Below are 27388 nucleotides of genomic sequence, written 5' to 3' on the forward strand. Positions count from 1 at the left end.
TTAAGAATGAAACACTGACTTGTAATGTGCTCTCAGATTTGCATTGGTTCCGGGTGATTGGTGTCTGCAACAAAAAGAGAATAAAACTTTTAAATTGTAGGATTTGTATTATTTAAAAAGGTAAATATTAATTACCTAGAAAATAGGGTCCAAATGCTCTGTCTGTTGATAGATGTGACGTTAAAATAGTTGGATTACAAACATGAGTTTGTGCTTACTTTTGTAAAGTTATAATTAGACTTTCAACCTGTCATTGTTCACTTCCAATGTACCTGTATAGCACTAGTTGTAGTGGAAACAAAGACCAAGGCTATTTTTATTTTTTTTATTTTTTTACTTTTTACGTTGTACTTGCTATTACAAGCTGCTCCTCCTTCAGGCATATTAAAATGACTGGGAGAAACATTTTAAATGTAGTTTTAAGACAAAATAAGATACAAAGGTAAGTTTAGTATATATATATATATATATATATATATATATATATATATATATATATATATATATATATAAAAAGACATGACATGAATTAAGAGTTAAGAATTAAGAATTAATGAAAAAACATTTAACATGAATTAAGAGGTTAAAATGGATAAATTAAGCATCATATTTTACCTTTGTTCAGATTGTGTTTGTGACCCATGCATATCCTGACAAGGCTGTCTACAATCAATAAGAATAATGTAAAAGTGAGATACAGCATTTTCTGTTTGCAATGCCTGCTGTTATGGTCTGAAATATTGAATTATTTTTTTACCAGCACTGTACCAAGACTATCTAACTCAAATTTGAGGATAATCTGATGAATGCTATAGGATGAGTCAAGTGTTAAAGGGATAGTTCACCCAAAAATGAAAATTCATCCATGATTTACTCACCCTCAAGTTATCCATGGTGTATATGACTTTAGGGCTGTCGCGGTATTAAAAAATGTCCTGGCTCTTCCCAGCTTTATAATAGCAGTGAATGGCTCTTTCTGTTTTGATGTCAATAAAAGTCCATCTATCCATAATAAAAGTGCTCCACACGGCTACGGGGGGTTTTTGTAGAAAAATATCCATATTTAAAACTTTACAAACTGTAAACTCTAACTTCCGCTAACTGTTGTATGCACATTCACAGGATACTGGTGTTCCAGCGTATGAAAAGATTGTAAAGTTTTAAATATGGATATTATTCTTACACAAACGCATTGCTTCAGAAGGCCTTTATTAACCCGCTGGAGCCGTGTGGAGCATTTTTTTTTGATGGATAAATGCACCTTTACAGAAACAGCCATTCACTGTCATTATAAAGCTTAGAATAGCCAGGACATTTTTTATATAACTCTGATTGTATTAATCTGAAAGAAGAATGTCATATACAACTAGGATGACTTGAGGGTAAGTCATGGGCTAATTTTCATTTTTGGGTGAACTATCCCTTTAAGAATAAGAGAAAATTCAAGTTATAAGCAGAAACAGTGTTATTTTGAGCTCCAGATGGCACTAGTCGGTTTGAGATAGAGACCTCAAAATGCAGATATTCTGAAGGATGAGTATGAGCAAAAACAAAAAACATTCAAACCTGTGTCGCCTTTTATATATGCAAACTCCAGCAAGTATGCAAACGAGGATGAAAACAAGTGAAGAAGCAATGACATAAGGCCCAAATCCAACCCCTTGAATCCCTATGATAAAATGATTTAATAATGAATAGTCACATCTCTCACAAATCATACATTTCAGGTTCTTTTAGACCAGTCATATTAATAAACAGACCAATGCAAAAAAGCAAATCTCATGAACACAAATTCAAGTAAAGATCCTCCAAAACAATGATGTAACTGTATCAGTCAATACTCACTCTTAACACTCAGGGTGGCAGTATTGTTCTGTGTTTTACCACCCCAAAAGTTGGCACTGCAGACAATTTCATCTTTCTCTTCATATCCAGTTGGAATGAAGGTCACAGCGGACACTGTTTCCCAGACGCCTCCACCCATGTGATTGTGGCTTTCTCGGGCTGTTGGGACGCTCCAGCTGATTTTGGGAGGGTGAGAGGAGCATGAGTGGTTGACAGAGCATTTGACGGTAACGTGATCCCGAGCAGTACTAACTGAGAGCGATATCTATAGACTTCTAAGGTAATCATCTAACCTAGCTAGTTCCTTTTATGATAGTTTTTTTATGTGATTCAAATATTTAAATTTTATTGAGAAGAAGAAAAATAATGTTTAGATCAATCTGCATTATGCTCATATTTGCTCACTCCTTTGAAGGTATCTTGAGTAAAACAACGATGCAACCTGTTTTACAGAATACAGAAATTTGTTGCGCACACGTTTTTTTTCTGCCATTGTGCCAAATTCTGTGACTTTAGTAGGCACTGTATTTGAGCTAATCCCAATCCTAACCCTACCGTCACTACAGCACCTTCTAGGGTCATTTAATTCTGTGGGTCACTGAATTCTGCACTGGACGCCAAGAGTTGAAAATTTTTCAACTTTGGGTAAAGCACAGCACTCATCACTGTTACTTTTTACCCAGCCATCCAATCACAGTGGAGGAAGGGCATGACAAATACAACACAACCAACCATCAGATCTTGCATATGGCAACAGACGACAGCAACAAGCAAAACAATGGGACAAATAATTTAAAACAACAACCAAAGCAAATATTTTACATTGTATTGACATTTTTAAATTCAGAAACAAACTATTTGCATTTCTGTGAACATTCTGGGTCATAGCTAGCCTGGCCAGCCAGACTTACATCAAGATGTTTAGTCTGGACACTCTCCATAGACTAGGCTTACTCCGAGAGGCGGGATAAATGGCTGTCTCTCAAAATCCCTCTGCACGCAATAGGATAGCGCTACAACCAATCAGAGCAACGAAGAAGGTGACGTGGTGCGTTTTCCCACCAGCGGAGCTAATTGGTATATTAAACTTTTTCCGTATCCAGTCGGCAAAACTCCGAACACATCTTCCTTTTTTAAAAATGATTTAAGTGCCGTTTTTTGCTCTTTTCTTAAAGAGAAACTTAACTCCAAGTCCTCCAGAGTCGCGGCCAAAGCCGATTCGAAAGACTGCTGTTCGACAGCTGCTGCCGCCATTCTTTGTTTACAAGTGCCTATGCCAGCCGTCGCAACTCTGTCGTCATATGTTAAGCCCGCCCCGCATGCTCTATACACGACGTGATTGGCCTGACCCAATCTGGGTTTTTGCTGCTAGAATGTGTATTGAGAGTTGCTAGACTGCCCTGGCTGCAAAATACATTTTGCTGCCGCTAGGGGCGTCTAGATTTCTAGGCTAGGTCATAGCACCAAAGTGTCTCAACTGAATAAAACGCTGCACCACTAAAGTGCTCTCAAGCGCCCGCAGCAAGGTGATTTCAGAAGAGCGCCTGGTGTTTTGGCTAAAAACACTTTGGTGGACACACGGCCTAAGAAGGAAAAATCCACATACTTTCATTCAGGATCTGGACTGGTTTCTGATACTCTGTAAAAGAATAAGTAGAAAACAATAGGTAAAAACATTTTAGGCTGCTTTATTTATGGTTGGTTTTGGTGTTAGTGAAGTGTCACATTTGAGCCTTAGGCTTAAAAACATAAAAGTAACAAGCCTCAATACGCAATGGGGGTAATGTGCCATTAAACCAGAGCTGTGTCCGAAATCGCCCACTATACCCTTAAATAGGGCACTATTTGAAGGGACAGAGATTTGTAGTGGTGTCTGAAACCATAGTGGATATTATCGAGTGCACTCTTTCAATCCCACAATGCACCACAATTACAAGTGCACAACCGATGTATGCTGGAAGGTTAAAAAATACGTCTCTTGATTATGTATATTACCTGGTTCCCTGAGAATGGGAACGAGACACATGTCATGGTGTTGACGCAATGGAAACATCAATACCCACGCCGCCATACTGAGAGTACAGGAAGGAGTCACCCCGAGAGGATCTAAGAGACCCTGGGGTTGACTCCACGTTCACACTATAAGACATGATGAATGTCTTATAGCACAAATGTTGAGTAAATACACAACTCTCTATACCGCCTAGAAGCAGGAATAATTCGGGTAGTATGTGCCTTAACTCCGAGGCGAAGCGACCCCTCATACGCCAAAGTGACCGCTTCCAAAACCAAGAGAGATATGGTATGTTTGGAAGCAGCTGAACCCCGGTTGCACCCTCCAAAAGCAGACAAAAAGTTGATCAGATTTATATCACTGGCCTGAGCGGTGGACGTAAACCCTAACAGCCCTGACTGGACATGACTTATTAAACCTCTCCTGTCCCTGAGTTTCAAATGGTGGAGGAGAGAAGGCATGAAGAATGACAGGATGAAATGTTGAAGAAGGCACCTTAGGGACGTTATCCGGCTTAGGGTGCAGTATCTCCTTGAAAAGTCCAGGGGCAAAATCCAGGCATGAGGATGTGAAGGACAAGGCCTGCAAGTCTCCTAGCCTTTATAATGGGGTAATAGCAATCAGCAAAGCCACCTTGAGAGTAAGACTTCACAGCTTCACAAAGTTTCACAGAGGCTGACTCTAATTGCTCAAACTGAGCATCTAACAACCCTTTTAATACAATAGATATGCAGTGGTCCAATACAATGGTCTGCGGACAAGTCTCAGCCATTTAGCACCACACATGAAACAGGACACCATGACATGTTTCCCCACTGAAACCCCTTTAATTTGGTTGTGGCAAGATTAAATAACGGCCACATAAACCTTAAGGGTAGCAGGTGTCAGCTGTGAGACACTCTTGAAGAAACTCCAGTTCTGAACCAACTGGGCAAGCTAGGCTAAGATGGCATTGCTCACGCATGATGAGAAAAGATACCATTTAAGAGCATACAGCTTTCTAGTAGAGGGAGCCCTAGCATTTAGAATGATATTATAATAACATCAATAGAGAGACCGGAATCTATCTAATAAAGGTTGTTTCTTATGATAAAAAAGTGTATTCTCATTGCGGTATACACATAATTCTGTGAACCATTCAATTCAGATCAAGCACTGTTTGCGCCGCAAACATAAAAAAATAAAAATAAATTGTTATCAAGTTAATAAAGATAAGATGCCACTATAATAGAGAGACATGGAGAGGTCACACACATCATACATGATGCTGATGTAATTACATACGCAATTACTTACGTTGTACACGTAAAACAACAGAGGTTTCAGTGTTTCCTCCAGAAAATGTTGCAGTGCATTTCAACTTCTTCGCATGGTCTTCTTTTGAACCCAGAAAGGTTATGTTGGAATTGGTGACCCGATCTAAACCAGAGAGTGTTTTTCTCCCTGTTGAGATCTGCATGTTCTTATAGTTCCATGTGATGGTTGGAGTCTCTCTCTGACAGGAGTGATAGACGGAACAAGTGAAGTTCTTTGCGACGCCCTCTGTGACATCTGCCAGTTCAGGCTCAATCTTTATTTTATCATAAACACCTGAAATTAAATTGAGATCTTGAAATAAGTCCAAATGTGACATTTAAATAGAACTTATCATTAATAACACACAAAGCAGTTTATATGTGTCTTTACTCACATTTAGCACTTTTGTATTGTGTAGCTGTCACTGTTTTGCCACCATAATATGTTACAGAACACTTAGTAGTCAAGCGTTCTGCTTTTACAAAGCCTCTGCGTGTCAGGGTGATTTTCCACAGGCCGTCTTTAATATCCTCATTGTCTAATATATCAGTTCCTTCTATGCCATTCAGAATGATGTTTGGTTTGCTGTATGGACACGTGTGGAAACTCGAACATATTACTGTGATGGTGTCACCCGTCCTTTCACCTCCATATATATTGATGCTCGGCTGCTGTGGATTTGCTATAATTCACAGACACATTATAATTAGTACGGTACATTATACAATTTTTATTTATACTACAGGGCTGTTGAATGCTTGAATCTGATTGGTTGATGAACGTTCTACGGTGTGCAATTATTTTCAGGGAACCGCACGGCTAAAGTAGTTCCAGCGGGTCTTGACCGCATTACAGTTCCATATCACTTCGCGTAGTTAACTGTAATAACGGAAAATAGGATACAATTCATAACAAGAAAAACCATGCAGCCCCATGCGCTTGATCTGCAATTTTCAATGTCTAACTTCACAATCAGGTGCCTGGAAGTCAGAGCCGCTCTGGAAAAACTTAACGACAGGAAAGCACCCGGCATCTGTGCAATAACCGCTGAGATGCTAAAATCAGGCGGTGAAAGCATAGTCGAGTGGCTTACCCACATATTCAATGAGGTGTGGGAGACAGAGAGGCTTCCCAGCGACTGGACCAGAGGAGTCATCTTGCCCTTCTGGAAACTTAAGGGTGACAGGCTAATCTCCGGCAACCACAGAGGCATTACCCTTCTTTCCATCCCCGGCAAGCTCTTTACCAGGATCTTGCTCACTCGTGCTCTCCCAGCCATCAGAAGCAGCTGCCCTCCCCAGCAGGTTGGCTTCATGCCTGTCCGCTCCACAACAGACCAAATCTCAGCCGTTCGCTTGCTGATAGAGAAGACCTATGAATTCCGTAAGGTCGCCATCTTTACATCGGGTTCATAGATCTGAAGGCTGCCTTTGACACCGTCTGCCACACTTCACTGTGGAGTATCCTACACGCCCTTGGAGCACTACCCAAGATCGTTGCCCTGTTCAAGTTGCTTTATAGCAACGCTCAGAGCTGTGTCGGCATCAACGGCAGAGACTCAGACTGGTTTCCCATCTCCAGTGGCGTTCGCCAGGGCTGCGTGGCTGCTCCTGACCTCTTCAACTGCATCATTGACCATCTGATGTCCAGGGTTTGTGAGCGGGTCCCAGGAGTGTCCTTCGGCAGTTACCACATGACTGACCTGGAATACGCTGACGACACCATCCTGCTCAGCACGTCCTACTGGCTGAGAAGCTTGGCCTCCAGGTGAGCTGGACGAAAACCAAGTTCATGTATGTCGGTGACAGGCCACATCCACATTCCCTGCGGCTTGGCAATGACATTGTAGAGCCTGTTAAGAACTTTGAGTATCTGAGATCCATAGTGACAGACAACGGGGACCTAAAACCAGAGATTACTCGCAGAAGAGCCCTGGCTGCATCAGCCCTGCAGCCCCTCTGGAAACCACTCTGGCGGCAGCAGACCATCTCACGCAAGACGAAGCTCCGGATGTACAACTCAGCAGTAATCCCCATCCTGCTCTATGGCTCGGAGACTTGGCCCTTAAATAAGACACTGGCTGCAAGATTAGATTGCTTTGATAGCAGGGCTCTCAGAACCATCGAGAACATCAGATGGCCCCAGCGGGTTTCCAATCAAGTGCTTAGAGCCCGCACATGCCAGCTCAGAGCATCCTGCCTAGCTGCGCAACGTCGCACCCACTGGTTCGCCCATGTCCTCTGCCTCCCTCCTGACCATCCGACGAGAGCTATTCTCCAGTTTGATCCGAAGGCCGCAGGCTGGAGACGACCACGAGGTAAACCCCGCACCCGATGGCTTGACGTCCTTGCGGGCGACCTCCAACAACATGGAGTTGCTGTGGAGGATGCAAAGCAGCTCGCACAAGACCGACAGCACTGGAAACAACTGGTTAATCTGGTCAGCTCAACGCACAGGGATGGGCTCAACGCCCCCCTACCAATCGCAGGAGCCAAAATAGAGGTAGATAGAACTTCACAATCAATGGAAACATGCAGTTTAATTTTAATAAATTAAGTATATAGTCATATATATAATCAATAGAAAATTAAACTGAATATTTAAATAAATTGATAGTCCTGCTTCACAGGCTTTCTTAATTATTGCAGATAATATAACAAATAAATCATTATTGATAGGCCTATACTTGTTAAAAGGGCTTTGTGTTTCATTTATTAGGCTAGTCTACTGTCACTAATAGAAAAAAAGAATGAACTAATTAATTAAAACGGATTGAATTAATAAATAAATAATAATATTTACTCACATGCTTCTCTCTCTTTCATAACTGCATTAATAACTGCATAAAGCCAGGGACACACTTACTGTAAGGCTGGTTATGAATGTAATTTGATACTTATGACTGATCCTGCATTCAGCGCATGTGTTCACAGCAGTGTTAAAAATCTGCTGCATTCAGTCAGAGAATGTTTCTAGTCATTAAGTGTGTCCCCAGCATTCCTCTGATATCAGTGGCTCAAACTCCGTTACTAACTCTAAAATGACGTTTTGGAATTAGCAACGGAGCATGGGTTTAGCAAGGGTGTGCATTATTTTTCGAATAATTCAACGGCCTGTCGTCAATTATTCCTTACATATACTATACTATACTATACGTAACTATTGTCACAGTGTCTGGTGGTTCCCTGGGTTTAACATTAGAGGTCTCAGTTTTCACGGTGTCTAGGCATTTTCACTACACTTCCCATAATCCTGTCTGTCACTGATTCTTCATTGCCTTCAGCTGTTTCTCGTCACCTTGTTAGCACTTGTATATATATACCTGTCTGTTTCAGTGTTTGTCACGGAGTCCTTGTATATTGTCCCCACACTTCCGTTGTCATTCCGAGCCTGTTTGCTAGTGTTTGTGTTTTATGTTTTTGGATTGCCTTTTTGGATTTTGACCTTTGCCTGGACTGGATTGTGAGTACGGATTTCCCCATTAAATCTTACTGCGATTGGATCTACCCATTCCTGTGTGTGTTCCGTGACAGAAGGACTCCGTCATGTATAGATCCAGCAGTACGGGTTTTCGTATCCTTCCCCCCACCACTGAAAAGGAGAAAAGGGGAAGACTCAAGAATTTAATGTCCCTACGTCAGCAGGGTCAGTCAGTGGGTTGTCTGTCTCAGACCTTTTGGACTCTCTCTAGGGGCATGGGCTATAATGAGGCGGCATTGAAAGATTTTTTTAATGACTGCCTTGATGAGCCTTTGCCTCGGTGGGAGATGAAGGGGCTGGAGATATTGGACTTTTGGGGGTTCACCCTATACCTACAGCATCGTGTGCAATGGGATACACCAGCCTCACCTGCACCATCGCTGCCCAGCTCAGAGAAAGCTTCATCGCTGCCCAGCTCAGAGAAAGCTTCATCGCTGCCCAGCTCAGAGAAAGCTTCATCGCTGCCCAGCTCAGAGAAAGCTTCATCGCTGCCCAGCTCAGAGAAAGCTTCATCGCTGCCCAGCTCAGAGAAAGCTTCATCGCTGCCCAGCTCAGAGAAAGCTTCATCGCTGCCCAGCTCAGAGAAAGCTTCATCGCTGCCCAGCTCAGAGAAAGCTTCATCGCTGCCCAGCCCAGACACCGCTCAAACCCCAGAGCCCAGCTCAGAGTTTGCACCTCACCGCCGTAGGCGACGGAGGAGGAGGAAGACCCCCGATTCCCCCAATGTCCTGGAGGCCGCTGCTGCAGAGGAGGAAGCTGTCCCTGAGTCCGCTGCTGCTGCGGAGGGGGAGGCTGTCCCTGAGGCCGCTGCTGCTGCGGAGGAGGAAGCTGTCCCTGAGGCCGCTGCTGCTGCGGAGGAGGAAGCTGTCCCTGAGGCCGCTGCTGCTGCGGAGGAGGAGGCTGTCCCTGAGGCTGCTGCTGCTGCGGAGGAAGCTGTCCCTGAGACCGCTGCTGCTGCTGCGGAGGAAGCTGTCCCTGAGGCCGCGGCTGCTGCGGGGGAGGAAGCTGTCCCGGAGGCCGCTGCTGCTGCCACTGCGGGGGAGGTGGTTCTAGAGACCGTCGACGGTCTGCTCGCCCTGCCTGCTCCGCCCACGCTGCTAGCCCTGCCGGCCCCGCCCGAGCTGCTCGCCCTACCGGCCCTGCCCGAGCTGCTCGCCCTGCCGGCCCCGGTCCAGCATCACGTCACGCCCGCCGAGCCTGAGCTTCACGTCACGCCCGCCGAGCCTGAGCTTCACGTCACGCCCGCCGAGCCTGAGCTTCACGTCACACCCGCCGAGCCTGAGCTTCACGTCACGCCCGCCGAGCCTGAGCTTCACGTCACGCCCGCCGAGCCTGAGCTTCACGTCACGCCCGCCGAGCTTGAGCTTCACGTCACGCCCGCCGAGCCTGAGCTTCACGTCACGCCCGCCGAGCCTGTTCCTGAGCTGGTGCCCGTGTCTGTTGCTGTTGCAGTTCCTGAGCCGGTGGTGTCTGTTGCAGTTCCTGAGCCGGTGGTGTCTGTTGCAGTTCCTGAGCCGCTGGTGTCTGTTGCAGTGCCTGAGCCGCTGGTGTCTGTGACTGTTCCTGAGCCAGAGTCTGTCCCTGTCCCGCCTTGGTCTTCACCCTGGTCGTCTCCGCCGTGGCCGCCCGAGTGGTCGTCTTCACCCTGGTCGTCTCCGCCGTGGCCGCCCGAGTGGTCGTCTTCACCCTGGTCGTCTCCGCCGTGGCCGCCCGAGTGGTCGTCTTCACCCTGGTCGTCTCCGCCGTGGCCGCCCGAGTGGTCGTCTTCACCCTGGTCGTCTCCGCCGTGGCCGCCCGAGTGGTCGTCGCCCGAGGGGTCTTCAACGCCGTGGCCACCCGATGGACTGTCTGCTTCGCCCTGGCCGCCCGATGGACTGTCTGTTTCGCCCTGGCCGGCGCTTAAGCCGTTCCCCCTTGTTCCTGTTCCCCTCCATGGACCTGGTCCCCCATCCCACCCCCTGATCCTCCACCTTTCCTCCTCCCACCTGGACTCTTGTTTTGTTTGTTTCTTGTGGTCTTGGAGCGTCTGGTAGCCGCTCCGTAGAGGGGAGGTTATGTCACAGTGTCTGGTGGTTCCCTGGGTTTAACATTAGAGGTCTCAGTTTTCACGGTGTCTAGGCATTTTCACTACACTTCCCATAATCCTGTCTGTCACTGATTCTTCATTGCCTTCAGCTGTTTCTCGTCACCTTGTTAGCACTTGTATATATATACCTGTCTGTTTCAGTGTTTGTCACGGAGTCCTTGTATATTGTCCCCACACTTCCGTTGTCATTCCGAGCCTGTTTGCTAGTGTTTGTGTTTTATGTTTTTGGATTGCCTTTTTGGATTTTGACCTTTGCCTGGACTGGATTGTGAGTACGGATTTCCCCATTAAATCTTACTGCGATTGGATCTACCCATTCCTGTGTGTGTTCCGTGACAACTATAGCTCCAAAATGTAATTGGACACTTAAAATAAAGCAATAAGCCCCCCGAAGCCATGTTTTACAGTGGATTTAGAACAGCTAAGGGCCGCTGTTAGGCACGACGCGGAGCAGAGTTCAAAATCCAAGGCAAATTTAGCTGTTCTAAATCCACTGTAAAACACGGTTTCAATGGGCTTATTGCTTTTATAAAACGGTTACTCCGTAAAAATATCAATTTTAGTATTTATTTTATTCATAAAATAAACACCAGCAACAAAAATACTACACATTTATTCCTCCGCCAAGCAATGTAGTTCCAAAGAGGTTGCTAAGCAACACATGCAGCAACAAAATAATCCCAAACGGCAGTTGCGCAGTAATACTAATGTAATGCGGTAACAGGTGTATGTTTGTTGAGTAATTTACAACGGCTTCGAACGCAGCTCAACCAATCAGAATCAAGGACTGGAACTATCCGCTTTATAAATTCTGAATTGCATTGCATTAGATAAAAAAACAGAGTGGCCTCTGCAAACAATACTAGAGTATTGTTGATTGTTGATACTACAGTATATATCATTTCAACTTTGTAACCTTTTTTGAGCCTGCACGATAGCTAATGATCAAAATGATAATATGCACAATTATTTTCACACAATTATATTACTTAACAGTTAGTTAATAGTCATGTGCCTTAACAAGTAAAGTCATAACATAATAATAATACATTTGCAAATCGCTAATGAATAATTAAAGCAGACAATTGGAAGTTCAAGTACATGGCTTCAACCCATTGTGGTAATTAACACATTCATTTACACTATTAGTTAATAAAATATGTTATTAAGGAATTAATACATTATGATGACACATTTAATTGATAACAATTCATATATTACTTAATCTATTAATCATTTAGAAGCTTTATTTGTTACCGATGCAGTAATCATTAATTAATGGTTTAATTCTTCATGAGTCATACATTAACACATGATTATCTGTGCATTAGTTAAGCATGAATTAATGCATATTAGTGCACCCGTATTGTAAAGTGTTACCAAATATTGTAGTGGAAATTGCCAATTCCTACTTACATGTTTGTAAGTAGCATGTTCGGATCATTAGCACTTTCTTCAGAAAGAGTATGTGCACATGGTTGGGAGGATTAAGTCAAACACTGGGCAGAAAAAGTATCCATTGAAAACCAAAGCTCAGATTGGGGGATTTAAACTCTTGACATCTGGCAACCACAAGCATGACAGCTTGTGGAGTAATTTTACCAATGCAAGAAAATGCATGTCAAATTAAAATTAAAGTTCCCTATCAAGGGAACTCCTGTTGCGTTTACGCTGTGGGAACACTTCCAAGTGTTGCGTCATGAAGCATGTGTATAATCAGTCAAAAGAATGAGCGGGACGTCATAGGTGACTTCATAGACCAGGAAACTATAAAGCGCCCCTGAACGCAGAGCGTGACAGATTCTGTTTCTTCAGCGAAGCGCTCTCTGTGTATCTGTCTTGTCTTATTTATTGTTGTCTGTCAAGTTGCAATATATATATTTTATGGCAAAAAAAGAGCAAGCAAGCGTTGTGTTGTTCCCTGCCCATGTTATAACACGAGCGGGGACACGCACATCAGCTTTTTTGGGATTGGAGCATGCCAACAGTCAGTTCTCGAGGGGACTGACTGTGAGCATTGCGAGAAGCTGTCCGCGAGGATGCTCCGCTCCCGCTGGGCGTTCTTCGAGGAGGACGGTTTGGTTCGCGTTCCCCGAGGCGCGGGTTCCGCTGTTGCCAAGGCGCAGCGGTGACTCGCATCGTGGGATTCGCAAACGGATCTGACAGCGGGGATATATATAAATAATGAATAAGGCAGATGTTTATGAGTTTCTTTAATAAATAAATAAGTCAGCTCATAACTCTGTTGAATATAGAGGAGCTTATAAATGGAGGTTTTATCTAGTGCTGTTGCTAAGTTAAATATTTACTGGCCAGCCAAACATTATGAGAGTGAGAATATAATGAAAACTCTATATCTCAGCCTCCTCATCTGGGATTGCCGTTTTTTCCCTATCTCCACACTGAGGTCTCGAGATCGTGTAATAAACCGGTTTCTATTTATGTGTTTAAATCCCCAAACTTCTACTATAGTAATGTTATGGGTATTTAGTATCATGGTATGACAGAGCCTCGGGTTAAAGAGACGCTTGCAAGCTATCTCTCTCCTGAGTCGGCGTTATTATAACCCCGACGTTACCCACCAGCCATCATAAATAATAGATAAATATTATTAGGTAGCGATGGTCGTTAAAGTATATATATACTTGATGAATGTCAGGATGTCAGCGCTGACGCTATTCGAGAATTGCGTCGCGCAACAGATAAACTTTACCGGGGAGGGAAGGTTTCGAGAAATCGTTTTTCCTCAGCGTCCTCTGGGGGGCGACTCTCTGAGGAGGGTCACAGCGCTGCCAGTTCGGTTGTTTCCTGCTGGTGGCCACGGAGTGATATATATTAAGTTTTTCTGATGTAAAGAAAAATTATATAAAACAAGTCTGTTCTTCTGAACTCTCCGCTTTCAAATAAACGAAGGAATAAACTATTCAGCGGTGTTCCAGAGGATTCTTCCTCACCGATCTAATGTTCCTGAGACTGCTGGGCGGCCTCAGCCCCGGACCCAGACTCTACTTCGGTCTTCCTTCGACTATGGTTTGGTGATGCGCAACCCAGAACACCCTTCGCCGTGGGTCCTGTCCCGTCCTGAACCTGCACCTCGCCAGAAGAAGACTTCCCGTCTCTCTAATGTTCCTGAGGTCGTGCCAGTACAGACCGCTATGGTACCGAGGGTTGTTCCCGTGCAGTCAGTGGTCATCCCAGAGACGGTTCGCGTCTCATCTTCACTGCTGGTCCCGTCCGGCACAGTGCCTTCACCGTTGGTTACGTCCGGCACAGTTCCTTCACTGTTGGTTCCGTCCGGCACAGTGCCTTCACCGCTGGTTCCGTCCAGCACAGTGCCTTCACCGCTTGTCCCGTCCGGCACAGTGCCTTCACCGTTGGTTCCGTCCAACATAGTGCCTTCACCGCTGGTTCCGTCCGGCACAGTGCCTTCACCGCTGGTTCCGTCCAGCACAGTGCCTTCACCGCTGGTCCCGGTCAGACATACAGAGCCTGCGCTTCACGTCCTGTCTGCTCAGCCAAAATCGGTGGTCCGGGAGGATCCGACTTCAGGGGTCCCAGGTCCAGTTGTCCCAGAACGGTTCACTCTCCCTGCAGCGCCCCCAGTGGTGGGCGAGGAGTCTATAAAGCCTGTTTGCTCTCGAAAGCGGAGGAGGAGGAGAGCTTCCGGTCAACCACGAGGCCCGGAGGTTGTTCTGAGGCCCGGGCCACCCAAGCGTCTCGCCCTTACGGCGCCACCCAAGCGTCTCGCCCTGGCCAATCCAGAGACGGTTCACGGCACGTCGGTCGATCCAGAGACTGTTCACGTCACGTCGGTCAATATAGAGACTGTTCACGTCACGTCGGTCAATCCAGAGACTGTTCACGTCACGTCAGTCAATCCAGAGACTGTTCACGTCACATCGGTCAATCCAGAGACTGTTCCTGAGCCGGTCTCTGTTCCTGAGCCGGTGTCTGTTTCTGTACCTGAGCCGGTGTCTACTCCGGTGTCTGTTCCTGTTCCTGTTCCTGACCCGGTGTCTGTTCCCGTGCCTGAGCCGGTGTCTGTTCCTGTTCCTGAGCCGGTGTCTGTTCCTGTTCCTGACCCGGTGTCTGTTCCCATGCCTGAACCGGTGTCTGCTCCCGTGCCTGAGCCGGAGCAAGTGTCTGTTCCTGTGTCTGTTTCTGTTTCTGAGCAGGTATCAGTTCCTAGTCCTGAGCCGGGGTCTGTTCCAGAGCAACCGATGTCTGTTCCTGGGTGGATGTCTGCTCTTGTTCCGTGGTCGCCCGAAGGGAGGTCTCCGCCATGGCCGCCCGAGGGGACGTCTCCCCCATGGCCACCTGAAGGATTGTCTCCGCCGTGGCTGCCTGATGGGTCGTTTTAGCCCTGGCCACCTGAAAGGTCGTCTCCGCCGTGGCCACCTGATGGGTCGTCTTCGCCGTGGTCGCTCGAGGGGACGTCTCCGCCCTGGCCGCCCGATGGACTACCTGAGAGAGTTTGACAGTGATTTATGTGCATAAGTTACATGTCAGTCACTCTTTTTTTACAGTATATGGTCAGCGCGGCATCGATCGTCAAGTTCGTAGAGAGCTTATTCAGTCCATTTTAAACTAAATTGTCAGACATCCATTAGTGCATGTTCACATTGGAAAACAACTGAAATACAAATACAGATACAAATACTCGAACGATACTCGAACGATACTCGACGACAACGACGGAATCCAAAGGCGTGGGCGAAGTAATGGGTGTATTAAATTGTATGAAATAATCCCCCAAAAAAGCACAAACACTTCAGAGATGGCAAGTTCCATCCATCCATTTTCTTCCGCTTATCCGGGGCCGGGTCGCGGGGGCAGCAGTCTAAGCAGAGATGCCCAGACTTCCCTCTCCCTAGACACTTCCTCCAGCTCTTCCAGGGGGACACCGAGGGGTTCCCAGGTCAGCCGGGAGACATAGTCCCTCCAGCGTGTCCTAGGTCTTCCCCGGGGTCTCCTCCCGGTGGGACGCGCCCGGAACACCTTCCCGGGAAGGCGTCCAGGAGGCATCCGGAACAGATGCCCGAGCCACCTCAGCTGACCCCTCTCGATGTGGAGGAGCAGCGGATCTACTCTGAGCTCCTCCCGAGTGGCCGAGCTCCTCACCCTATCTCTAAGGGATCGCCCAGCCACTCTGCGGAGAAAGCTCATTTTGGCCGCCTGTATCCGGGATCTTGTTCTTTCGGTCATGACCCAAAGCTCATGACCATAGTTGAGAGTAGGAACGTAGATTGACCGGTAAATCGAGAGCTTCGCCTTGCGACTCAGCTCTTTCTTCACCATGACAGACCGGTACATCGACCGCATTACTGCAGCAGCTGCACCGATCCGTCTGTCAATCTCCCGTTCCATCCTTCCCTCACTCGTGAACAACACCCCAAGATACTTAAACTCCTCCACTTGAGGCAGGAACTCTCCACCAACCTGAAGTGGGCAGGCCACCCTTTTCCGACTTAGGACCATGGCCTCGGATTTGGAGGCCCAACCGCTTCACACTCGGCTGCAAACCGTCCCAGTCCATGCTGAAGGTCCTGGTTTGAAGGGGCCAGCACGACAACATCATCTGCAAAGAGCAGAGACGAAATCGTGTGGTCCCCAAACCCGACACCCTCCGGCCCCTGGCTGCGCCTAGAAATTCTGTCCATAAAAATTATGAACAGAACCGGCGACAAAGGGCAGCCCTGCCGGAGTCCAACATGCACCGGGAACAAGTCTGACTTACTGCCGGCAATGCGAACCAAGCTCCTGCTCCTGTCGTATAGGGACCGGACAGCCCTTAGCAAAGGACCCAGGACCCCATACTCCCGGAGCACCCTCCACAGGACACCACGAGGGACACAGTCGAATGCCTTCTCCAAATCCACAAAGCACATGTGGATTGGTTGGGCAAACTCCCATGAACCCTCCAGCACCCTGTAGAGGGTATAGAGCTGGTCCCGTGTTCCACGACCGGGACGAAAACCGCACTGTTCCTCCTGAATCCGAGGTTCTATTATCGGCCGTATTCTCCTCTCCAGTACCCTGGCATAGACTTTCCCGGGGAGGCTGAGAAGTGTGATCCCCCTGTAGTTGGAACACACCCTCCGGTCCCCCTTCTTAAAAAGAGGGACCACCACCCCGGTCTGGCATCCCAGAGGTACTGTCCCCGACCGCCACGCGATGCTGCAGAGACGTGTCAGCCAAGACAGCCCCGCAACATCCAGAGACTTGAGGTACTCAGGGCGGATCTCATCCACCCCCGGTGCCTTGCCACCAAGGAGTTTCTTGACTACCTCGGTGACTTCAGCTTAGGTGGTGGACGAATCCACCTCTGGGCCCTCAGCCTCTGCTTCCTCAATAGAAGACGTGACGGCGGGATTGAGGAGATCCTCGAAGTATTCCTTCCACCGTCCGACGACATCCCCAGTTGAGGTCAACAGCTGCCCACCTCCACTGTAAACAGCGTTGGTGGGGCACTGCTTCCCTCTCCTGAGGTGCCGAACAGTTTGCCAGAATCTCTTCGAGGCCAGCCGGTAGTCCTTCTCCATGGCCTCACCGAACTCCTCCCAGGCCCGAGTTTTTGCCTCCACAACCAGCTGGGCTGCAGTCCGCTTGGCATGCCGGTACCTGCCAGCTGCCTCAGGTAGAGCCCTGCATTTCAGCCCGAGCCCGACGGGCCCCGACTTATTTACGCCCCTAGGGCCGGGCTTCGGGCCAATTTTCACGTCATAGTTCACACGCGGGCCGGGCCTCGGGCCTGTTTTAGGCTTATCCTTCTTTTTATAGCCTATTTCAGACATGTATTAAAATTAAATATGAGAAGTTGACGATTGAAAAACAAACATAGAAAGACGTTTTAAACCTATCACACTGATATATGACTGACACATGACAGTCTGCTCGCGCTCGCGCACACACACACGCACGCACACAGGTTTCCCGGCGGCACGACCCAAGATTTGCGCGACCAGCTCGCTGTTTTTAGTGTCCCCGCCAGCAGCAGAAGTATAGCGAGCGTGACTTCAGCACAGCTGAAATAGTTCAAGATAGTTCGGGCTGACTGGATTAAAACCTTCCACTGTGGCTGATGTGATTCTTCTTCCCGATGCTCTGTGAGACTGTTCTTAGCCATGTTAGGGGCTGTCTTGTTGGTTTTTGTTTGAAAACGACTTTATTTTCATAAGTCTGTTGGAAACTATTGGACATAAGAATGGCCATGTTCTGTAGTGAAGATTTGATTTTTGAGGTAAGATAATCTGCATGTTTGTTTTTAATTTCAATGCCATTTATTTGATTTGTTTTGATTGTAGGCTATAGCTCATTTCGTTTGCGAGCGCTGTTGCGACTGTGAGCAGCAGAGCAGTTTGCCTCAGCTTTTAAAAAATTATAATAAACGTTTAAACTATCTATGTGTGATATGCTTAAGGTGTTTTATAGATTTTATTTTAGCCAAGTAAAGTGTTGATTTGAGAGGCTAAATGGATCAAACATGTTTAACTCGCTGTCGGCTGCTTGGTCGTCAATAAAAAAACTAAAAGAAACCGAACATTTGTCTAAATTAACTTAATAAAGAAATGAAAAGAAACATAACTAACAAAACGGACCTATTTTAATGGCTGCAAATAGCTAGTTTGCCCTAGGCCAGGCTACAGCTGTGTATAAAAAAAAAAAAAAAAAAAAAAAAAAAAACGGGCTCGGGTCGGGCTCGGGCTGATAATTATGATGAGCTGTCGGACACGGGCCGGGCTAGGGCCTGAGCGTCTCGGGCCAGGGCCGGGCTAGGGCCTAGATTTGAGGCCCGTGCAGGGCTCTAGCCTCAGGAGTCCCACAAGCCAACCAGGCCCGATAGGACTCCTTCTTCAGCTTGACGGCATCCCTTACTACCGGTGTCCACCACCGGGTTCGGGGATTGCCACCTCGACAGGCACCGGAGACCTTACGGCCACAGCTCCGAGAGGCTGCTTCGACAATGGAGGTGGAGAACATGGTCCACTCGGACTCAATATCTCCAGCCTCCCTCGGGATCCGGTCGAAGTTCTGCCGGAGGTGGGAGTTGAAGATCCCTCTGACAGGAGACTCGGCCAAACGTTCCCAGCAGACCCTTACAGTACGCTTGGGTCTGCCGAGTCTGTCCAGCTTCCTCCCCTGCCATCGGATCCAACTCACCACCAGGTGGTGATCAGTTGAAAGCTCCGCCCCTCTCTTCACCCGAGTGTCCAAGACATACGACCGGAGGTCAGATGAAACGACCACAAAGTCGATCATCAACCTACGGCCTAGGGTGTCCTGGTGCCACGTGCACTGATGGACACCCTTATGCTTGAACATGGTATTCGTTATGGACAAACTGTAACTGGCACAGAAGTCCAATAACTGAACACCGCTCGGGTTCAGATCAGGGGGGCCGTTCCTCCCAATCACGCCCCCCCAGGTGTCACTGTCGCTGCCCACGTGGGCGTTGAAGTCCCGCAGTAGAACGACAGAGTCCCTAGTCGGAGCACTTTCCAGCACCCCTCCTAGAGACCCCAAGAAGGCCGGGTACTCTACACTGCCGTTTGGCCCGTAGGCACACACGACAGTGAGAGACCTATCCCCGACCCGTAGGCGCAGGGATACGACCCTCTCGTTCACCGGGGTAAACTCCAACACATGGCGGCTGAGCTGGGGGGCTATGAGCAAACCCACACCAGCCCGCCGCCTCTCACCATGGGCAACTCCAGAGTGGTGAAGAGTCCATCCTCTCTCAAGGAGGGTGGTTCCAGAGCCCAAGCTGTGCGTAGAGGTGATCCCGACTATCTCTAGTCGGAACCTCTCAACCTCTCACACAATCTTCGGCTCCTTCCCCGCCAGCGAGGTGACGTTCCACGTCCCCAGAGCTAGTTTCCATTGTCCAGGGATCGGGTTGTCGAGATCTCCGCCTTTGACTGCCGCCCGATCCACTAAGCACCGTCCCCTTAGTAGATGGCAAGTTCAGCAGCTAAAATTTGCTGAGGTGAAGTGACAGCTAACAGCAGACAAATGGCTAGCATTGACATCAGCGGCAATCTACCTGTCAACCAAGTGGACACACCCTTAATTATGCAGAAATCTAACGCTTAATATAATTTGAACGGATGAGTTATATAAAAAAAAATCACCCCCCTCACAGTTGTCATGAAGGGCAAAATTAGCTGTATAGACCAAAACCACTTTGAGTACCAGGCTGTACACATGTTTTTTTTCTGCTGTAAATTTGAGCATTTCAACATGGGGGAGATGCAGACTAGAGCCCTGCACGGGCCTCAAATCTAGGCCCTAGCCCGGCCCTGGCCCGAGACGCTCAGGCCCTAGCCCGGCCCGTGTCCGACAGCTCATCATAATTATCAGCCCGAGCCCGACCCGAGCCCGTTTTTTTTTTTTTTTTTTTTTTTTTTTATACACAGCTGTAGCCTGGCCTAGGGCAAACTAGCTATTTGCAGCCATTAAAATAGGTCCGTTTTGTTAGTTATGTTTCTTTTCATTTCTTTATTAAGTTAATTTAGACAAATGTTCGGTTTCTTTTAGTTTTTTTATTGACGACCAAGCAGCCGACAGCGAGTTAAACATGTTTGATCCATTTAGCCTCTCAAATCAACACTTTACTTGGCTAAAATAAAATCTATAAAACACCTTAAGCATATCACACATAGATAGTTTAAACGTTTATTATAATTTTTTAAAAGCTGAGGCAAACTGCTCTGCTGCTCACAGTCGCAACAGCGCTCGCAAACGAAATGAGCTATAGCCTACAATCAAAACAAATCAAATAAATGGCATTGAAATTAAAAACAAACATGCAGATTATCTTACCTCAAAAATCAAATCTTCACTACAGAACATGGCCATTCTTATGTCCAATAGTTTCCAACAGACTTATGAAAATAAAGTCGTTTTCAAACAAAAACCAACAAGACAGCCCCTAACATGGCTAAGAACAGTCTCACAGAGCATCGGGAAGAAGAATCACATCAGCCACAGTGGAAGGTTTTAATCCAGTCAGCCCGAACTATCTTGAACTATTTCAGCTGTGCTGAAGTCACGCTCGCTATACTTCTGCTGCTGGCGGGGACACTAAAAACAGCGAGCTGGTCGCGCAAATCTTGGGTCGTGCCGCCGGGAAACCTGTGTGCGTGCGTGTGTGTGTGCGCGAGCGCGAGCAGACTGTCATGTGTCAGTCATATATCAGTGTGATAGGTTTAAAACGTCTTTCTATGTTTGTTTTTCAATCGTCAACTTCTCATATTTAATTTTAATACATGTCTGAAATAGGCTATAAAAAGAAGGATAAGCCTAAAACAGGCCCGAGGCCCGGCCCGCGTGTGAACTATGACGTGAAAATTGGCCCGAAGCCCGGCCCTAGGGGCGTAAATAAGTCGGGGCCCGTCGGGCTCGGGCTGAAATGCAGGGCTCTAATGCAGACTTGACTCACTTTTGACACCAGCCTCAAGTGGCCAGTTGATGAATTACAGTTTAACTCACTTCCGTGTTGGTTTCAAGAGAGAGACAGGGAGGTTTGCGCTTGGTTTTAACAACGTTTAGCTCAGGTTCGAATCTGTGAATATATAGGCTAACTCCACATTGAGTTTAGCACTGACCGCATTTCTTAATATTTGAGTCCAAGTTCAAACACCATGAAACGCTTCGTTAACGTACGGAGCTCTAAAGTACTGCTAGCGGGACATTAAACAGGAAGTGTCTGTGCGAGCTCACAACAGGTTTTGCGTGGGAACGCAAATATCTTTGCGAGGGAACGCAAATTGCAAATATCTTTGCGAGGGAACGCAAAGTTTCTCGGGGGAACTCAAAAGTTTTGTGAGGGAACGCAAAAGATTTGAAAAAAATTAATATATCCCATCCTACATTTTTTCCACCACCACGTCCCTTTAGGGGCTCCGTAATACAGTTTGCAAAGTAGGTAACACAGCAAATGTTTTTGAAACAAAAAAGCTTGTTGAATAGCACTACCTGAAAAAATATGCATTGCGTTAACCCTGCTTGCATTTTAATGCATTGTATTTTTAGGGCTTGCATTTTTATGGGCTGAAATTCAACATGCTTGTAGCTCTGAATATTTTAATTAAAAACATTTCACACACGTTTTCATTATTTAAAATTAAATAATCCATATTCACCTTTCAGATTGCACTTCCAAAATATTCATTCTGTTTAAAAATACAACTCATTAGACAGGCAATTTTTGGTCAATTTTATTTCGCTTTACAAATTTGCTGGTTCAAATTCGACAGAAAGGAATATCAGAAGATTGCCTACTAAATCTCCATAGCTGTTAGTCTCCATCACCAGCAGTTGCACACGAGTGTTGACGAAGACTAGAGCAACAGGTAATAGAGTCATTCATTCATAAAAACGAATTTACAGAAATGGAGCAAGCGGTAAGTATTTCTGATGATTAGGGCCAGTATATATATATATACACAGCCCTCCAAGCATGGGCAACCGCCAAGCCTGAATACCTCACCTGTGTCCAAACCTGGACCGCAGCTGATACTGTTGTATCTCTCCACAGTCACTGACCACGCCCCGACACTCGTCTTGGCCTTCATCCTGTAGCAGACTCAACGAGATGCAAACATCCACAGTCAAGCTCACGAACGCTGTGTCGGGAGATTTCACACGGAATCCCCGGAAAGGGGGTCCCACACCATCGACCACGCCGCACCTCATCGAGCTGAATACTCAGCCCCAATGACCACCTGCAAACAACAATCATGATTCGCTTGCCATCCGACCATTGTGAGGAGTGTCGTCCGATGATGTCCACACAGGAACTTCATCTGACGAAAAGGGGGACTGTAGCGTATGGGAGCCGAATGCATGATTCGTTTATCTGAACAATGTACACATTCTTGCCAGAGACTAAGAAGACCCCTGGGACTTTAAGCACAGGATATTGACCACTTGATTAAGTTAATGAATAACAACCAGAACACAGCCCTGCTCTTTAAGTTTTCAAAGATTACCCTGTTTTGCGTCAAAAGTGACCCACAAAAGCGCTATTCAGGACACAAACCGACATTGTCCACTGATATGATTACTGACTCCCCAAAGGTTCGTCACGAGGTCCGAACTTTGAGTAACTCAACACACCCCCAAACTCCCATTCCAAGATCACGTGATGCCTTAAAGACATTGACTTTTTACACACACACACACACACACACACACACACACACACACACACACACACACACACTCATGGACTCTCATGAAACTGAAATTTCCACATATGATCCAATAGCAATGTTCTTGATATATATATTTTTATGTGTATAATTGGTCAAGATCTGAGGTATATATATATGCAACGTTATTATGTTAATCAAAAATCACTATGCTAGTGATTATGAGGAAATTAGGTAACCCTGTATTTCTTTCATCCAAAAAACGTCATTCGAGGTGTCATTGTAATGGGAAACACATGTCGGAGTCGAATCTTGTCTGCAAAGTACAATAATATGCATTTATTCTAGGAAATACCATATTTCTAGATATGAATGTTAAATTTAATCTCTCACATGACATAGTCATTCTTCACAAACAAAGAAACATCTTTCCCGCTCCAGATCAGAAGACCTGATTTGCTGTTGTCCCAAAAAGAAGGCGTAAACATATGTTTTAAAAGGTAGAGTCCCCCTCTCTTCTCTCTCTTTCCAACGCTATCCAACTCTCTTACGGCTCTTGAAGAAGACAAGCCTCTCCAGTGAGCTTCTCGCTCTCTGACCTCACCTCCTGCCTCTTCTCCCCCACACAACGCTTCTCCAAGGAACATCTGAGAAGGGCACCGGCCTGCTCACTCGGACAACACATGTTTGAGTCGTAGCTGCCATTCTTGCAACTAAGTTATTCGCCTCTTCCTTCACGGGAGATGAATCTTATTTTCCGGTAACGTTACATTCAGTGAGCCTTTTAAGCTTCCCGCGACACCGGAAGACGCAGCAGAAACAGGACACCGTCCGCGCTCCCTGCCTCTCAGCATCACCCGAACAGAGAACAAACTAGCAAGTATTGACCTCTTTAAAGCTGATTCCAGGTGTCTCTTGAAATTAGGTTCCTGTCTGTAATTATTACCAGCTATTCTCTTCCTCTCTTCTTATTTTTTCTCTTTCATTTCATCCACTCTGATCACGCTATTTCTTATGTTCTTGTTTGTTTAAATGTTTGTTTGTTTTATTGTTTGTATTTGTACGTACGTTTAGCCTATAGTTGTAGCTCATGTAATCTCTAGTTTTGACATTTATTAAAACCCATTCATACTTTGACTGTCTCTGTGTTTGAAAAACCCATTTTATGAAGTCACTGAAATGCCAAAGATCTAATTAAGCTACACGCTCGATATTATTGACTACTTTGAGTAGTTTTAATTCATAAACTCAGAAAGTCTTATGTTCATGGCCAGAAGATAAACTTTCTTGGAGTTTGTAAACACGGTAATACCCTTTGCTGATCTGTGATAAGCTATCTTACATAGGTACACTTGGTGGACAAGTGACTGATTTTAAAAACGAGACCAGATCAGTTAATAGGTAAATACCGAAAATTGATAAAGTAAATGTATGTGCGATTTATTAATTATGACCATGAGTTATGATTATTAATATTTCCAAAATTCCCTATTGAGCTAATTCGCATGGACCCAGAGTCCGAGTCATTTACGTTACAATATATATATATATATATATATATATATATATATATATATATATATATATATATATATATTTATATTTATATATAATTTTCATTTGACAATTACATTTTCTCCAAAATTACTCCACAAGCTTTCATGCTTGCGGTTGCCAGATGTCAAGAGTTTAAATCCCCCAATCTGAGCTTTGGGTTTTAATGGATACATTTTCTGCCTAGTGTTTGACTTAATCCTCCCAACCACGCGCTCTTTCCGAGTTCAGTTCTCTTTCTGAACTGAGAAAAAAGTGCTAATGATCTGAAAGCACAGGCTACATGTATGTAAATGCTATTGAAGTTAAACTTCTATATGTGTACCAATGTCATATGTAACTTTAAAGACGGCCCTAAATATGCCAATATGCAGAGTCAAGCCAACTTTATGCCAGTATTTCAGTGGGAATCGCTTAGCGTGAAACTTTGCGCATTACAATATCATTTGAAGAGAATGACTTACAGTCATACAACCAACTGTACTTCCATAGACAACCAGGAAGTGTTCAAGATCTTTTGTCTTCATTTTGAACAAAATATCTATTGACTTAACTATATTTCATAAAGTATTTGATTACTATTTTTTGTTTAAAAAATAATAATAATAAATAAATAAAAAACATACTAAGACATGTACAAATGTCTTGAGTATATAATTTTCGGGGGAAATTGTCTGGCCTTTATTTTTAAATGTTATTTTAACAAATAATCTGATTAGAAGAAAGTTAATTTGGGAGAAGCAGTTTATTGTGTCTATTGTTTTTCAAAGTTGTAAGTAAAGCAGATTATTGGAGTACTGTTTACATTATTTCTGAGTTTTTCTACTTCAAAATTTCATGTTAAATTCAATGTGTTACTTCCTCGTAATTGTTTGTGAAAGTTACTATCCATTTCCAAGTTAAAATAGTTTTTACTCCAGTGCACTTGTTTTTCCAGTGCACTTGGAAAATCCCAGATATAACAGTGAATTAATATTATTCCAAGAATATTTACATACCATCGACAAGGATTGTAGAGGTGACATCATAAAATGTGTAGGTGCGATAACCAACATTTTCAGGGTCAATCCATGCATACAATTTCTCTCCATTGTGGGACTGTTCCAGTTTCTTGATCAGCAGACTGCAATCCCTACTCGATGGTTTATATAAATACGTTTTTCCTCTAAACTTCTCAATGACATCATCTGTATGCAACGGATCATAAACTAAAGGATAACCTTTAGAGACCCACTGATATGTGTAAGAGAAAGAACATGGTATAACCAGACAGGAACCCTGGAGGCCGTGAATGTCTTTCGGCATTTTCACTTCCCAATGCTAAAGTATCAAACAGCAGCACACCTGTGGGACAAAAAGTTGAAGAACATTAATTGCTGACTTGGAGATTAAGCAAACTTAATAAAAAACAACAACAAAACAAAACAACAACAACAACAACATTTGTCTTTATTGTTTTTCCACCAACATATTTTCTGCTTTCAATCACAGAAGTAATTCATAGAAATATGTTATTCACTGCTACGGGACGATTCCGTATTTTAAGGGACGGGTGGCAACCCAACTCAAAACCAAAATAAATAGTGTTCAACCAATCACCGACAGGGGCTGGGTGTTGTGAGGTTTTGCACTCGTGCACGGCTGCACGCGAAGTCGGAGCTGATGAAGAAGCCAGCGTCTATCAATGAACAAGAGAAATTGAACATGTTTGAGTCAATCCCCAAGAGGAGGAGGAGGAGGATTAGGGCGAGTGAATACTATCGTGTTTATTCCAAGACACGGCTTCAGCTCCGACTTCGCGTGCAGCCGTACATAAGCGCAAAACCTCACAACACCCAGCCCCTGTCGGTGATTGGTTGGAACACTATTTATTTTGGTTTTGAGTGGTTGGTGAAACCAATTGTTTTTGTGTGCAGATCTCAGAGCCTAGGCTGCCTACAGAGACGCAGCTTTTTGACGGCCTGCTTATGGAGCGGGCAGCTAGCGGATCGTTAGGAAAGATCAGATGAATGTGATCATTTATTTTTGGGCCTGAAATCGCTGATACAACCTTTAAATTAATAGCGGATTATGTCCAACACTGATTATCTCTTTTATTGATTAGTTATTGCAGTTGTTGTGGAATCACCACCAACGCAGTTGATGTTGAGAACACCTAATCACTCAATATATATGACTACTCACAGATACAGCTGCTTTTTCGTATGGCTTTGCTTTTCGTATGGCTGCCCCTCAAATATGCTTGCATCTTGGTGTTATCATAAAAAGTAAGTAAAATGCCCCATTGACTGGTGAATGGCAATTAGGTATACCTTTCAATTCGGTGAGGTTTATGCATGTTTTTTTGCTTGGATAGAGACAGATTTGTTTGTTGTATCATATCGCGTCATACATTTAGAGGCTGGGGACCACTTTGAACCCTTTTTACAATGCCATGAACATAACTTGATTCTGTCTAGTTAAATAAAGGTTGCAGATTTGTGGATTAGAGAGGTTGCTTTAAAAATTAAACTACCTTTTTTGCTCAAGTTGGCAAATCTGATAGTATTGGTCCGACTATATAAACTGGTGTGCAACCATTAAAATGACCAAGAAGCAGCACAAGAACAGACAACAGAAATCTCCAGAAATAAAGATACTGAATAACCTGACCTAATAAGCCACTGAGGTCAAACATAAAAAAAAAAAAAAAAAAAAAAAAAAAAATCTACTTTGAAATATATGCATGCTGTACACCCTTATCAATTGAACCTACTGTATAAAAAACAAAATAAATATATACCTTGTAGAAGCAAATGAACAAGCAGAGGTCTCCTCATGTTTCCTGGGTTTCCCCTTAGGTGAAAAAATAAAAATAAACAAATAAAGTGAAGACAGTTCTAAAGAATGGAAATGTTATACAATAGATTATATGTGGCGCACATTCTGTATTTGGATTTGTGGATTCAAATGTTTGGA

At 45.1% G+C, this 27388-nt stretch overlaps 1 protein-coding gene across 1 annotated transcript; it reads right to left on the reverse strand.

The window, feature by feature from the left end:
- LOC306997487 (uncharacterized protein) lies at window positions 1–27249 on the reverse strand (the record flags this gene model as incomplete). Its single annotated transcript, XM_079610791.1, is given in 14 exon segments — window positions 1–64; window positions 616–663; window positions 1567–1669; window positions 1846–2097; window positions 3452–3484; window positions 5156–5449; window positions 5550–5837; window positions 7375–7532; window positions 9285–9667; window positions 13873–14185; window positions 22213–22348; window positions 25429–25747; window positions 25749–25774; window positions 27213–27249. Coding segments are annotated over 14 exon segments (2454 nt in total).
- Window positions 27250–27388: the final 139 nt, after the last annotated feature.

Source organism: Phoxinus phoxinus (genome assembly GCF_949152265.1).
Source record: "Phoxinus phoxinus genome assembly, chromosome: 4".
In the NCBI taxonomy this organism is placed as follows: domain Eukaryota; kingdom Metazoa; phylum Chordata; class Actinopteri; order Cypriniformes; family Leuciscidae; genus Phoxinus; species Phoxinus phoxinus.